Source organism: Propithecus coquereli, unplaced genomic scaffold, assembly GCF_000956105.1.
Source record: "Propithecus coquereli isolate 6110/MARCELLA unplaced genomic scaffold, Pcoq_1.0 Scaffold329, whole genome shotgun sequence".
Lineage (NCBI taxonomy): Eukaryota > Metazoa > Chordata > Mammalia > Primates > Indriidae > Propithecus > Propithecus coquereli.
The window spans coordinates 1,398,769-1,415,502 of NW_012148941.1; the positions used below are offsets into that span (position 1 = coordinate 1,398,769).

The 16,734-nt window shown below is 38.3% G+C and overlaps 1 protein-coding gene across 1 annotated transcript in view; it reads left to right on the forward strand.

The window, feature by feature from the left end:
• The window catches only part of TXLNB (taxilin beta), a 55,317-nt gene that overhangs the window by 18,985 nt on the left and 19,598 nt on the right, over positions 1-16,734 (forward strand). Inside the window, exons 2-4 of the mRNA XM_012650486.1 lie at positions 195-632; positions 7,538-7,629; positions 13,251-13,421. Of these exons, the coding sequence (XP_012505940.1) occupies positions 209-632; positions 7,538-7,629; positions 13,251-13,421 (687 nt within the window). The 5' untranslated portion in view covers positions 195-208. The remainder of the gene's footprint in view (positions 1-194; positions 633-7,537; positions 7,630-13,250; positions 13,422-16,734) is intronic.

The following is a 16,734-nucleotide window of genomic DNA, read 5'->3' on the forward strand; positions in this document are numbered from 1 at the left end:
GTAGTGTGACTTGATTTGGAAAAATGGCTTCCTACCGTTCCTCCCTTACTAATGTAATAACAATGGTTTGTGAAAGTGCATTCATTCTATGTTAAAAAAAAAAACATAATTAGTTGGTATCCATTTGGGGGATATCCTTACCATTAATATGCAACTGGGTTAACTACAGAAAACCTAACTGTGCTTACCACTAGATACTACTCCCAGCATGGAGAATAATCACTGTGAACAGCTCCCAGCAGAGCCAGAGGCAACCTCCCCAGGAGACAGTTCATCATCACCCAGTCAAAATGGCCTGGAGAAGGACAGTGGTCAGGATTCCTCAACTCCACTCCACGCACCAGGAAAAGAGGCAAGCGGGCACCCCGATATCTCTGAAGAGTTGAATCGACAGCTGGAAGACATCATAAACACGTATGGCCCTGCTGCCAGTACCGCTGGGGAAGAGGGCCCTGCCAAGGCCCAGGAGCGGCCTGATATTGCAGAATCACCTGACAATGAGGATGTGGACTGTGAAGAAACCAATGAAGAGGCTGAAAAAGACCCAGTTGCTCCCAGAGAGCCACACACAGTGAAAGAGCCCATCAGCAACAAAGAGCAAAAATTGGAAAAGAAAATGCTGAAAGGATTAGGCAAGTAGTTATCTTCTAATATATGACTTTTTTGTGTGAATTGTTCCCTAAAAGGGGCACTTCTTGCAAACTTTACTAAAAGCCACGTCTAACATCTGAATTACTATAACAGCCACCTTCAAAGTCTCCCTGTATTTCCTCTTGCTGTTCTTGTCTCAAGCCCCTTCCCCTCCATAGGGTTCGGGTGAACTTTTCAACATGTTACCCATCTACCCCCTGTCCCAGTGGCTTCCCAGGGCTCTTAGGATGAAGACCAAAATTCTTAACATGTTCTTTGAGTTCCTAATGGTCTACTCCCAACCAGTTCCAGTTTTACGTCACATCACTCCACTCCAGAACATCCCCTGCCTGAACACTCTGCCACGATTACCGCCACCGCTACTACTGCCTAATAGCTAGTCATTCTGATCTCCTTCTGGTCTTTGATTATGCTAAGCTTCATCCGCACAAGGGCTGTGCACATCTTATTTTCTCTACCTAGAAATCTCTACCTACTCCCCCATCTCCAGTGAATATTTATTAATTCCTAGTCTTTATGAGGCACTGTGCTAGGTACACAAAGATAAGTAAGTCATGACCCTTTGGTCAGGGAGCTCTAGGTATAGAGAAAAAAGCAGGCTTGTAAACTAATTGTTAAATAGAATAAGCAAAAGAACAGGCACAGGAAAATTTTTAGAAGATCATGGGGAATTGGCAGCACCAACAATGGTTGTTAAAGAAGGGTGAGAAGGTTGATTTTTTTAAGCTGTCAGTGAAAGCATGTTACTGCACAAGAGAAAGTTCCTCTGCTTGTCTTCCCTGGTGGAAACACTCACTACAAATACCACCTCTTATGTGATACTTTCCCTGGCATGTCCAAGTAGAGCTAGCATCACCTTCCTTAGTTCTCCATTAATTTTTTTTTTAATTTAGCAATCATTTGTTTATATTCCTCCCATGCTAGATGAGGAATCTATCAAGGGCAGTGCTCACGAATTATTTATTTCTGGAAGACAGTGGGGTAGAGTGAAAGTTCATGGGCATCGAAGTCAGAACTGGATCCAAACTCCAGTAACAGATAATCTGTAATCCCAGAAGTATGTCTATACTTGAGTAGGATATTGTTCTGCGGTGAGCAGGTCTATGCAAACCTACCCCCAAGGGCCAAGGGCTAAGGGAGCTGAGAATCCAAAAAAAGAGGTTGACAAATACAATTTCTCAGGAAGAAATATTTAATAAGGACTTACAAACAGAAATGGTGTCTCAGGTGGCCGCAAGACAGTGTATCCCCACACCAGCCCTCTAGAAACCATCCTTTATGTAGCAAGTTTTAGGGTACAGACACGTGCAGCTGCTCATGTCTCAGACCTTGCTGAAACTCATGACCACTGGGGAGGTTAGATAAGCATCTGTAGGGGTTATCTATGCTACAGACATTGTTTAAAGACCCTGTTGCAAACACCTTCATACGCAGGAGTCAAACTTTGGTCATCATGGTGCTTTTTGTTCTAGATGGCATCATTCTTGCCACGCAACAGGCTATTTTCCTACAGATGTCACTATGATGCTTAAAACTCATTGCTACAACTCTTTCAAGAGGGCTAAATGACATATTCAAATAGCATACTTGACCCCTCCTAACATAAAAATCAAAATAACCCAGATAATACCTTTAAAGTATTTTCAAGTTCCAAAATGCAACGTTGGAATCACTCTAGTGTTTCAAAGTTAAACAGTTACTGCCAGAATTCTCTACTTTACATATATATGTTTGTGTGTGTGTGTATCTATGTGTGTGTGTGTGTGCGTGTGTGTGTGTGTGTATGTATGGGTATATAATGAAAATCTCAAATAATGAAGGACATAGTTTTCATTATTTTCTAAACATATTACACCAATGAGACTCCTTTCACAGAAGACCTTGAATATCTGGGCAATGTCTCTACAACCCAAGCACTCAGGACTTGTTTTTCCTTTTGAGGCTGCCTATTCTCCCACAATCAACATGCTATATACTGGAGTAGTTGGGGGAACATTTTAAAATCTCGTTAGCTGGTAGATTCACTTTCTTCTTGGCATCTTAACTGAAAGAAACAAAACCAGATTTCCCATTGTTCAGCACCATGACATGTCCTGTTAACATCTAAAGTATCCCCCTTGCTTCTCCCACCACCATGCTCCAGGCTCACACGTGTCTTATTAATCCTTCTTTGACAACATTATGTGGGCTGCACAAGCACCACATGATAATGAACACAAAACAAAGATAAAATATAATACACCTTTTGATATTTAGACTGTAACTGATTGAATAGGAAATCATAGATTTGAAGCATCAAGCCTGGGAGGAAAACAAAGCTGATCCGCAGGTCTATTCTGAGCTCAGCTTCCATCTAGTCAACCCATTAATTTTATAGACAGGGAAATTGAAGCCCAGGGAGTTGAGGCTGCCACAAAAGGTCACTCCACCAGTTGATGTGATTGCAAGATTAGTCATAAAGAAAGCAAGGGGCAGACCTCATGTCACTGACACTGCAGGACCAAAGGTGTATAGAAACAAGCAGTGTATAGGTTGAGGAGCATTTATGATGGCTTAGTTAGTGGATTTTGTCTTTCTAGGTATAGAAGAGTTTCAGTTGTATCTTCTGAGAGGCCCTTGACCAGGACGTCGGTATTCTGAAATGTCTTCAGACACCCATTTATTTAGTCTTCCTTCAAGTGGTCACTTTCCCAGATGGTCTGTTTCATCCATTTTAGCTGGATTTCTAGTTATGCTGAGAGACCAATAACCTATTGCTTTGATACAAATGCTAAACTTTCTGCAGGAGATGGAAGGAGATCCGAGGAATTCAAGAGAAAGAGGAGTCAGCAAAGCTGTAAAAGTCCATGAGTAGATTCACAGGGAGGCTAGGGCTTAGGCCAGATCCTGACAGCAGAGGAGGGTTTAGAGAAGCAGATGGGAGGGGAGAGAAAAATATCTCTTGAGCAAAATGACTAGTGCTCTTCTCTGACCAGGGTAGGGAATGGATAGGTGAATATTTTACTGCTTTTTCTGCTATTTTTTATTATTGCTAATCATTTAAACCCACCATCAGTTGATCTAATGAGAAGTCCACGTCCACTCCCCAACTGCGTAAGAGGCCAAAGTTCCAAATACAAATATAACAAGGTCACTAAAATACAAGAGATATAGAATGTCAGCCAAGTGAAATAACAATGTGACTAGAAAACGGAGGCAGGGTAGTATTTTCTGAACTGACAGAGGCATTAAAACCAAGTAAAACAACCAAACAAAAACCATGACAATGAGAGGTGACAGTGAGGGGTAAGAGAATCTTTATATATTTAAAAAGTATATTGAAACATTCATAAATATACCATCCAAACAATGATGCTTTTGTTTTTTTGTTATCTAAATCAAGCTAAAACTGGTTAAAGCTATTTCAGTTGTGTAATCACCAAATCATAAAAGCTAAACTCAGAATCTATTTAGACAGGGAAACTTAGGCCAGAGAGTTTAAGAGTCTTCAAAAAAGCTTACTCAATGAGTTGATGGCAGTGTCACTTCTAGAACCTAGGTTTCCTAGCCTTAAACCAGTGTGAATTTAATGATATACTTCCTACCTTACATACATTAATCTTATTTCCCTTAAAATACATCTATAGATGCTCATGAAATTATTTGTCTGATACTCATTATTTTTAATCATATTAGAGGGAAAACAAAATTAACATCGAAATATGAATTTGGGTCTAACGTTTGAAAGAGGACATTTATAATCTTTCCAGCTTTAAGCTTCTGCCACAACACATAGAAATTGAGAAGAGAATAGAGAGGTACGCAGGTGTGTATTCGAGACCAAATTTTAGAGTTGTAGAAAATAATTCTGGAAGAGAAAAAGCATAGTTTTGAACACATTAAATCTGCATAAATTGTCACCAATCTCATCATTACTCTGCTGAAAGTTCAAGAAAAATCCTGGTCCACATTTCTACAGCTGGTTTAGTTGTCTTTTAATTTAAGGTTTTTAATTTCTTTCATGTGAAAATCATTCCTTCATATTCCAATACGACTGTGCCAGTGACCACAGCCATATGTGACACTGCTGTTCTTGCTGTACAGCTGGTTCTACTTTCATGTAGACTTCCTTCCAAACTGAGCATTTTGCAGTGTGGTGGCCACATGACCACCACATGACCTCCCCAGCTTTCACAGGGAAGAAATGAAGCTTACTTTAGAATCACACAGAAGGGAGAAGGCAAGAGATCTCCTCCTGATAAAATATCCCTGAATAAAGTCAGCTCTTCCTCTTGTGTCTGACACTGTCACCAAATGACCCTGTTTCCGTGGAGATGTAATGATACCCTTTCTTAGAAGATGAGCACGTCTCTCTCTATTCTCCTCCCCACAACTGTCCCACACAGCTCCCTAGTCCAACAAAACCAATGGAAGTTTAAAACTTAGGTCTCTGGTGTCACAAATCTATGAGCTCTGCACAGGCTTGCCTCCAATTCCTTGGATTTTTTGTTGAAGGAAGAAATAATTTTTAAAGGTATATCGATGCATCTGAACTTTAACACCTTCTGTACAAAATGACAGACTATTTAGAGCAAAAAGAGACCGTAGTGAGTGTAAAGATTAAAAAACAAAACAAAACTCCTCACTGTTACAGAAAACAAAACCTAAGCATACTTAATGTGGGAAGAAAGAGAGAACCACTGGACTCACTCAGCTGTTTCTATCTCCCCCTAACAAGACGTGTAATGGTGTTGCATGTCAGCATTCACACTGAGAGGTGTCCCAGCATACGTTAAACGCCACAGGTGAGATTAAGGCTTATCTTTCCTCTAGTCAGTGACAAAGCAGTTTTCTGGACAGTGTTCCTTTGACTCACATGATACCAGTTTGGTTAGTTGACTTTGTTTTATTCTGCTCATATCAGCATTTCCTGAGCACTTGCCATGATCCAAACACCAGGTGGGACCTGGGCCAAGACTGATCTACAGCACAGTCTCTTGCCTTTGACAGATGACACTCAAGACAGTGGCCTTCATGTGGGCACCTTCCCCAGACTGAAGACAAGGGTGACGGGATGGTCTGACCAACGCAAATCCATCCCTGCTGCCAGAGGAATAACTCGAAGCACATGCCTGGTAGGGGTGGGGACAGCACGATTATCAGCTGCAAAGGGCCCCACATTGTGCCACAGGCCATGACTGGAGAGCTGAGAGGACCCCGCTCACACCCACCTTCCCCCTGCTTCAGGCCATGTCTCTAATCTGAGCTGACTCATGGGGCAAAGATAGACAAAACTGTTAGAAATGAGGTCATTTAAAAAAAACAGTTCTCTTTTATTTCCCTAGGTTTCCTTGGCATCACACTTTCACATGAGAATGGAGTGGTTTAGAACAAGTAGACTAGCCTTGGATTTAAGCCGTGGCTCTGCCAGCGCTAATCATGTAACTTTGGACTTTTCTGGGCTTTAGATACTTAATCTGTAAAATTAACCATTTAGTCTGGATGCTCTTTGAAGTTCCTTCTAGACCTAAAATTCTTTGATTCCATGTAAGGTTGTCAGATTAGCAAATAAAAATACAGGATACCCGAAACAATTTGAATTTCAGGTAAATAACAAATAGTTTTTTAGTACAAGTATGTCCTATGCTCTATAATTTATCTGGAAACCCTAATTCCATGATATATTTGCATCTTCAGGATGAAAGAAAATATTTTAGCCAAGGGGAAGTGTCTGTTTTTGGGGGAAAGGTTGTCAAAGTTGTTAATATTCTTAAGTAGATATATAGCAGGAAACAGGCTCTATTGTGTGGCTTGCTCTCCCTACTCTGATTCAGCAGAGTGGTTTCACAGATAGGTGAGGATGGGAAAGATGCTCCACCTTGCTTGGACTGTTTGCAAAAATAGACTTAACGGTAAACATAGGCCTCAGTGTCCCACTCCTCCCTCCAGACACTCTGCCCCACTGGTTGATTGAAGATTTCCAGGCATCTGCAGAAAGGTAAATGGGGCCTTTGGCCTGAAAATTACAAAAGGAAGAACAATGGAGAAAGAAAAGAAAGAACCTGAGGAAGAAAGAACCACGAACAGATGAATTTTTAAGAGTAGCATAAACTCCAACTGGGAACAGAAAATGAAACTGCTAACAGAGATCAAGGCCTGGTTGGGAGAGAGGCAGGTCCGGGAAGGCCGAGTCCAGCATCATATCACAGAGTCACAAAAAGGCCCTTGGAAAGGCCCTGCATGTCTTGGCTCTGTTTTCATTCTTTATTGATTTTATTCTCTGCTTGGTAGGAAATATGATCAGAGTTATTTCCATCCAAACTTCATGGGATGGGTTTACACACAGAAAAGAGAGAATTGGTTCATCCAAAAAGAGATACCAAAAGAACAAAAACCACAGGAAAAAACTGGGCAGACTACACCATCCCATTTCTCTGCTTTTGGCTGGAATCATAGCAATTCCATGTATCAACCCTGGCCATTTCCTACTAGTCAGAAATTTTGATTGGCTGTTTTGCTTTTTTTTGTTAATTAAAGTGTGAAAATGCATGATTTATTCTTCCATAAATAAATTATTTTGGTTATTAAGAATACAGAGGGGAAGTAACAAGAATGGGTTCTTGGGTTGAAAATTTGGGGACTACTGTTATAGCAGACATTAACTGAGAGGCTACCATGAACCTGACACCGTACCACACATTTTCACAAACTTCTCACTAATCTGCAGTTACTCTGCAAGGTAGGTGTCATCCTTTTTACATAAGAAGAAAATTATATCTGATAGGTTAGTGGCTTGGCCAAGGTTGGTAATAATTAGCAAGTAGTTTAATCTGAGACTTCAGCCCTTATCACTTGACTGCAAGTTCAACACTTACTTTTTTCAAATGTCTTTTTTTTTTTTTTTAAGGCAAAGAAGCCAACCTGCTAATGCAAAATCTGAACAAGTTGCAAACACCTGAAGAAAAGCTTGATTTTTTATTCAAGAAGTATGCTGAATTGGTAAGATTTTTGATTAGCTCCCTTTGTCAGAAGGATTCAGGCTCCAGTTAGAGCTGAGAAAAGGAGACTTAGTTTTTATGTACATCATTATATAACTTGGCTGGTAACCTCAAACAAGCCCAAGCTAGAATTTATAAAAGAAGAATTTTTTAAGGAAAAGAAAACCTGAAAAATAACAGCAAAAGGAAGACAGCGGATAGAATTGGAGTTGACTCCACCTTCAATTATGTGTGTAATTTGGGGGGATGGGAGAGTGAAGTGTAGATGATTGAAAATTGTGGAGATTTTGAAGTTCTATTTGCTTTGCAATAAAACAGAAATACACTTTACATAAAGATAAATCTTCAAACTTTTGTTCAGTTCTTATACCCAGGTTTTTTGAGGGGCACAAAGGAAGGAATGAAAGGGGCGAGTCAACGCCACCCTCAGCTCATCGTACATTCTTGTCTTGTCTGCCCCGTTTATATATTTATTCATTCCTGTGATCCACATCCTTCTACCTCTTGCCTACATGGCAAAGTGTTCCATGTGGATTGTTTTGTGCCTGGTTCTAGATACCCCCATGCAGCCTGCCTCTCAATAAATTAGGGACACTGAGAGCAAGGGAAGCCACTCCCAACCATCAGAGAATGTTTGAAGTGGACTTTCTCCTTACCAGCACTCTAGAATTGGCCAGTTGGAGAAAAGGAGAGGGCTTCATGAGACCAGCATCTCTAGTTTCAACGAACCCTTAAAAGCACCTGCTGATCTGAGACTGAACCAAAAATAGCGATGTCTGAGCTGATCCTGCAGATTATAAAACCCACAGATGATGAGACCCACAGCTGAGAAGCAGCATCTTCTCAGGAAAGCTAGGCAATGGCCTTCTCTTTTAATTCTGCTTCTTTTCTTAAAATTTTTTTTCACTTACTTATTGCTTTTGGAGAAACAGTGACAGGTGAACGAAGCTTAAGACTACACATAGCAAAAATATTCCTCCAGGCAGTAGGTTGAACTCCCCCCAGTGAACACATTGATCACTGAAGCTGAAAAAGCTTAAACCTTGGGAGCCTCTCACTTTCATGGGCCCCTAGGAGGCCCTGGACCGGATTATTTTTGTTTTTAAGAGGGCCTCCAAAACTGAATAAGCTTCAGGCCCACAAACCCTTCATCCCTATTGTATGGAGGAGACTTTAGTGAGTGCCTTGTTTTCTTTATTTTTCACTCTGACTTTAGTCCTGTGATCTTTATTTGTTCTTTACTTCCACCTTGACACATCCCATTATGCTGAATTGTCATGCAATAGACCCAGAAAATTCTGAAACTTTAAGTGACTGGCTGATTGCTTAACTCTGCCTACAGTACTTTTTAATTACTTTTAACCACATAAACCACAACATGATGATATAATAATGCTGAATACATAAAACAAACAAAAATATCCCTAATCCCATCATCTAAAACACAAACTTTGTTTTATGCATTTTTTCCAGTTCTACTACATATGCAGAGATACTTTTTATTATAATTGCAGTCATAAGGTACATATAAGTTGGTATCTGATTTTCTTGGTTCATATGATAGACATTTTCCCATGTAACTTGTAGTCTTTATATTTTATAAAAGTGGTGTCATATTCCATTAAGTGGCTATGTCTACTGATCCACTAATTTGGAGACATTTAGATTCCTCCCACTGTTTTGCTTTACCAGATATTGCTGCAATGAACATCATCATGCATGAGATTTATTCCTTGTCCTTTGTTTTTATGATTTTAAGAAAAAAACCCAGAAATGGGATTACTAAATCAAACAAGATGAATGCTCTTTGGTTTTAAACTTTATGGCCATATTGCTTTCCAACAGACTGGTAGAAATTTACAAAACAATTGTCGGAGTATCAATTTTATCGCAACTTGTATAGCATTGGTCAGTAACCATTTCAATACCATCAACTGTTAGGTGTCAAAAATAACATCCCCCCTTGAAACTTTAGTCCCCACTTCCACCTTTCCATCCTACTCTCACCTATCCATCCTTGCTGTTTTTAGTATATTCCATGTCCTTTTTCCTTTGCCACTTCAATTACCGAGGCCATTCATGTTTAGTTTCCAATGCCATGTTCTATACTTGGCTGGACGGGGCAGCATTCTAGACTAGCACAGAAAGCAGTTTACAGCGCTGTGGTCCCACAGCAGTATATTGGAGACGAATCACTTCTCCAGTCTGACCAAGACTTTCTCCATGAGCTGGGACTGTTCCTGGGCTCAGGAAACACCCTGCACCTATTTGTCCTATAGCCAAGCAGTCTCCCCGGCAGAGGTTATTTTTTTTAGAGACTCTACTCAATTCAAGCCTTACTTCCTAAACTTTGGCATTTATATCATCTCCTATAAAATGATTTTAAACTTAAAAGATCATTCTAGAAAAAATGAATAGGAGAAAATTGAGCCAAAAAACCCATTACATTTCCTTTTCAGAAAAGAAAAATTACGAGGAATTTTAATTTTTTACTTGGAGACTAAAGCCTATTTCCTTGCCCACTGATTTGGACATTAATATAGAAAATGTGTGAAATATAAATGTTCATATGGAATAAATCATCAAATTCAAAGCTGTGAATTAAACTGCCACTCCAGCTCACTCATCCTTGCAGAGTCTGAATCCTGTAATACTATCTGCCATTGTATTCATTAATAAATAAGGATAAGTTCATTAATAAATAAGGACACCTCATGATTAAATTAAGAAATGGCCTGGGAGAGATATTTTTTGCAAATTTCCTCAATTTTTATGTAGTTAAAACATCACTAATATGATTTTAATTTGGCACTTGGCATTAATTTTACTTTTTTAACTTAGTAAAAAAGAAAGCATGAACAAGACAAATTGCAGATACAAATCCTATATTCCTGTCACAATTGTACAGAAGAACAAGGCCTACATGTGTGCATTATTAAATTGCAAAGCCAGCATTTGACCAAAGTTGACTCATTTGCAACATGTTTGCTTTCATTCATTAAGAAACTCCATGCATTCATATGCATTCACATGGGCGTGAAGTATTTGAACAAAATTATCCAAACACTTAAAACAAAGTCAGAAAGTTACGGGTTTTTATTTTAGAGCAAAGCAAGGTAGACCTAGCTAAATTCTAAATGTGCATGATCTTGCAGTAAAACTGAAACATTGAATGGCCAATGAGCAAGCACAAATCATCTTTCTTCCAACTTATAAGACACGTGTAGAGTATTCAGAGAAAGCCACATAGGACAATGTTCCCCAAACAGGGGACAATAGGCATGTCTGGAGGTATTTGGGGATGTCATAATTGGGTGGTGCTACTGGCATATAGTGGGTAGGGACCAGAGATGCTAAACAGCCTACAATGCACAGGACAGTGCCCACAACAAAAAATTATCTGGTCCAAAATGTCAATAGTGCTGAAATTGAGAAGCCCAGACATATGGTTTCATCTTTAAAAGGTTAAGTCTAAGCCATAATGGTAACAAAAATAATAACAATATATAAACTTCAAGAAAGGACAATAGGTCATTTAAAATCCAAATATAAGCATGAGAAATTTCACCCCTATCTAATAACTGTGGTGCAAAATGAAAGGATCACATCTATCTTATGAACAGGAATTTAGCATGAGAAATATAAAAGAAAATATCACTGATTTTCCAAGGACGATATCAATGTCAATCAATATTTTTAGTGACATGGGTCTTGTTTTTTCCAACGCTAATTCCCACTAATAAGTAGAAACTGCACATAACTATGAAGATAGAATATCATATATGCATATCCTTAGCTTAATCTGGCAGGGGTTTATAATCATTATCTCCGTGTGGCAGGAAGGAGGGAGGAAAGGAGTGAAACAAGATGTGAACTAAAGAACCTGTGACAGTCCTGTTCATCTAGCTCAGAAAGAACAAATGCTTTTACAAAACCAGGAAACCGAGACCCATGTCTGGGCTCATGTGGTGCAGGTATCCATGTGGCTCTGTGAGGCCCCAGGAGCACCTGCAAGGAGATCCCCACTCTCCCCACCCAGGCTCTAGGGGCCCATAATAACATAGCCAGATTTAATACATGAAAATACACACACTCACTTTACGTGTCAGATAAACAACAGATAATTTTTTGGTAAAAATATGTCCCATGAAATATCTGGAATATACTTACACACACAAAAAATTATTTCTTATTTATCTGAAATTTAAATGTAACTGGTGTTCTGTATTTAATCTGGCAATCCTCCCCTAGAACTTTAACATCCCGAGGTAGAAAGTAAGTGGTAAATTGGTTTCATTTTCCACACCATCCCTGATACAGTGCTTTAGTCGGGGCTGCTGGAAGGATGTGAGAAGAGCTCACCTAGGCTCGGCAGGAACCAGCATCATGATTTATTCCCTATAAGCACAGAGCGGGTGGAGGTGGGCAGGGTGCAGGGCATGTCACAGATATTTGCCATTCATACTGTTTAGTTATGCAGTGGCTATTTCTGATACTTTGGTGAAAACCTATCAATGCTTAGGTAGTGGAAGGGTACTTTTTCTTCTCCTCTTTTTCCACACCCAAACAATCTGCACCCAAATAATCCACACCCAGAGCCCAAAATTTTAAAGAAGAGGACTTCATCTTCTGTTTACCAGGATGCTGCTTTTTCTCTTTCCTATTGTTAAAAATAGTGCTATAAAAACACATGCACTCAAATGTTTATTGCAGCATCATTCACAATCACAAAAATGTGGAATCAACCCAAGTTGATTCAACCCATTAATACATGAGTGGATTAATAAAATGTGGCATACTATGGAGTACTACACAGCCATAAAAAAGGTGAACTGATAGCTTTTGTAACAACCTGGATGGAACTAGAGACCATTCTTCCAAGTGAGGTATTGTAAGAATGGAAAAACAAACACCACACGTACTCACTATTAAATTAAAACTAATTGATCAATACCCATGTGCACATATGGTAGTAAAACTCAGTGGAAACCAAATAGGTCAGAGGGGGTGGAGGAGACAGGTAAATTTATACCCAACAGGCACAATGCACACTACCTTGGTGATGAGCACACTTATAACTTTGACTCGAACCGCACAAAAAGCAAAACATGTAATCAAAACGTTTGTATCCCCGTAATATTGTGAAATACAGTAAAAAAATAAAGATAAAAACAGTACTATAATCTTGTTTTGGGAAAGAATTATGAGAAATAAAGGTAACCCAAGCAGACAAACTATTGACTATTGCCTTGTGCAAGGTATTGTCATGAATGCTGGCAGTTTACAAATTCTGAGACATGCTTTCCCATATTGGCTGGCATTGTTAGATAGACTCAAGAAAAATATTTACAGATCACCCCCAAAAAAGATTGAAGTGAGAGGAGATTAATAATAAAAATGAAAACCTATAAGAGTTATGCTTTAAAAACTGTATCTACTAGTACAACAAAGATGACATTCATGAAGTTCACTTACTTTCAGAGGGGACAGATAATGGCAAAAAGAAAAAAGAAAAAAAATGTATCCAAACAACCATTGAGTGATCTTTGGGTTTTGCTTGTGTTCTATCAACTCCAAAGAGATTCCTGCCATTTTCTTTCACGTTTGCACCTCTGTGTCTAGCTGGATGAACATCGCACTGAGCAAAAGAAGTTAAAGCTCCTACAAAAGAAACAGGCACAAATCCAAAAAGAAAAGGACCAGTTACAAAGTGAACACAGCAGAGCTATCCTCGCTCGCAGCAAACTGGAGAGTCTGTGCCGGGAGCTGCAGAGACACAACAAGACCCTGAAGGTATGTGTCACCCTGGCTCAAAACGACACACTCTCTTGCACGGTGCACAGACACAGGACTCTGCTACTTGTGGAAAGAGTGTGAGTTTTAGAATCAGAGAGGCTTGGGTTCAAATACTGGTTCTGCTACTTGCTTACTAGGGAGGCAAAATAAACTAAGAGCTTGTTTCCTCATCCATAAAATGGGTACTATACTAGCTTCACTGTGTGGTTGGGGAAAAATCAAATGAGGACCCATCTGTAAGGTGCCCACACAGTAACTGACACAGTGCAGGCCCTTCATTAAGTATGTGTAATTCCCTTCCCTTTTTATCATGTTGAGTTTGTTTTTAAAATAGGCCTTAGTTCTCTTTAAAATATAAACTTGTAGAGATTCAACATTTTTTTGTATTATAATGAATTCTGCACAACATGAGAGAAATTGACACAAGGGTAGTTGACACGATAAAGTGAGATTGAGAGCCAAAATGTCAATAGCCAGAGGAAAAACGAAGCTACTGGAAAATATCACTGAAGCTCTTCAGGCTTAATTATTCAATCTAAAAATAATAGACTGATCACTTCATTCACTCTGCATGGGTTTCATTAATTACAGCATAAGCTCCTAGCAGTGTAGTTAATTTGATTATACACTGCTCCATTCGATACAGCAAGATGCAGGGCTCTCCGAGATAATACTGTGTGCGTCCACAATCCCCTTTCCAGCTGACGATCCTAAAGCTTTTGACAAACAGTAATTAATTAGACACCCCTGCTCCTGTGAGGTAGTTATTATTACACGTGTCTAAAAGGAGATACTTTAAGAAACAGAGACATGAAAATCACTGCTGAGGTTTTACAATGCATTAGGAAGAAAAATAGAAGAGAGTAATGGTTTTTGATATGTGGGAAATGGAAGGCCAGTGTGATGAGCTCTAAATCTTAAATCACAAGTTTTAGGAGATGGGTCACTGGTACCTCTTCAACAACTGCACTAGGGGCACTCAGAAACCCAGGCTGGATGAGGGGGCCCTGGGGATGGACGCATTCTCCTCAACTCAAGATAGGTATCCAAGTGATAGTACTCTGTATTCACATAACCTGGCTCTCAGTAGTGTTACATAATTAGGAGATAAAAATTAAATTAGATATGGTGGGAAAGTCGATCAACAAAGAAATTTAAAGAGAAGAATGATGTAGCTTGGTCTCCTTGGGTAGCATTCAAAGACAGAATGATGGAAGTGACAGGAGACCTCATAGTTGTACCTACACACCCTCAGTAACGGTTTACAGTACAGACAATGACATCAAGGATCATGATTATGCCAGGAGTTGTGAAGAGTGCTTTACCTATGTTATTTAATCTTCTCAAAAATCCTATGAGGGTTAATATCTCCACTTTATTTGATGAAGAAACTGACAGTCAGCAATCCAAATCGGTTATTCAAGGTCATGCATATTTTATGTGCCAAATTGGGATTGAAATTCAAAATATTTTAGTATTTTCTAATTTCCTTTCTCATTTTTTCTTTGACCCATGAATTATTTAGAAGTGTTTTTTTAAATTATTATAGCCCATTATGTGTGATCTACCTTGATACTATATGTACTTGGAAAGAATGTCTGTTGTTTAGATGTTGGATGTACTGTTCTATAAGTAACAATTAGCTTTAAATTATTTATGTATTTATTGAATTTTTGTCTATCAATTGCTGTGGAATGGATGTTAAAAATCTCTTAGCATAATTGTGGAATTATCTACTTCTTTTAATTATATCAATTTTTGCTTTATATATTTCGAAGCATTAGTATTAGGCATATACACATTTATGATTATTATGCCTCTTTGATGAATTGACCATTTTATCATTATGAAATGTCCTTTAGTAATAATCTTTACCTTGATGTCCATATTATCTGATATCACTGTAGCCACTCCAGTTTTCTTACTCTTATTGTTTTCATGGTATATCTCTTTCTGTCCACTTATTTTCAACCTGGGTATTTATACTTAAAGTGCATCCTCTTTAGATAGTATATAGCTGGATCTTGTTTCTTTTCATTCTTATAGTATCTGCCTTTTAATTGGAGTACTAGTCTATTAACATTTAATGTAATTATTGATGTGTTGGACATATGCCTACCATTTTATTATTTGTTTACTCACTGCCACCTCTGCTTTCTGTTCCTCTGTTCTTTTCCTGCCTTATTTCTGTGCATTGTCTTTAGTAGTTGTGCTGCGATTATGATATACATTCTTAACTTTTCATAGTATACCTACAAGTAATACTGTATCACTTCATATAACATGTAGAAACATTGCAACTACATAGGTCTATTTACTTCCCCAAACTTTAAGCTATAATTGTTAAACATATTATATTTACATCCATTAATAAAGTCCATGAGACAATGTTATAATTTTTACTTCAAACGATCATATGTATTTCTTTAAAAATTAAAGGCAAAAAGTATTTTTATTTGCCCGGATATTTACCATTTCTAATACTTTTTATTCATTCTGAAGCTTCAAGTTTCTGTCTTGTGTCATTTCCCTTCAGCTTGAAGAGCTTCCTTTAGTATTTCTTACAATACAATTCTGCTGGCAATCAATTCTCTTAGTTGTTTTATCCTTAAAATGTCTTTATTTTGCTTTTATTATTGAAGGCTATATCCATTGGATATAAAATTCTATGTTGACAGTGTTTGTCTGCGGGGGGCGGGGTTCCTTTTAGTCATATATAAATGTTCTGCTCTATTCTGGCCTTTAAATTTCTGATGAAAATCAACAATATAATAATTTCAATTGTCGTTCCCCTGTCTGTTATATGTCATTTTTCCCTAGCTACTTTCAAGGTCTTTCTATTGATCTTCGGTTTTCAGGACTTTGACTACTGTATGCTAAGGAGTGGTTTTCTTCATATACATCCTACTTGGTATTTGCTAAGCTTTTTGTATCTGTAATTGTATGTCTTTCACCAGATTTGCAATTTTTCAGCTGTTATTTCTTTAAATATTTTTTCTGCCCCATTCCTCCCACTCTATCTATCTCTTTACTTCTAAGATTCTAATTCTATGTGTATTAACCCTTTTGATATTGTCCCACAAGTCTTTAAGTCTCTTTTCATGTCCTTCACCAATCCTTTTAATCTTTTATCTTCAGATCATATCATTTCTATTGGGCTATCTTTACATTCACTGATATTTTCCTCTGTCATTTTCATTCTGCTCTAAACCTATCCAGTTACTTTTACATTTCAGATTCTGTAAATTTAATTCCAGAATTTTCATTTGGTTGTTGTGGTTTCTGGTTTTTGTTTCTCTTTCTTTTTCTT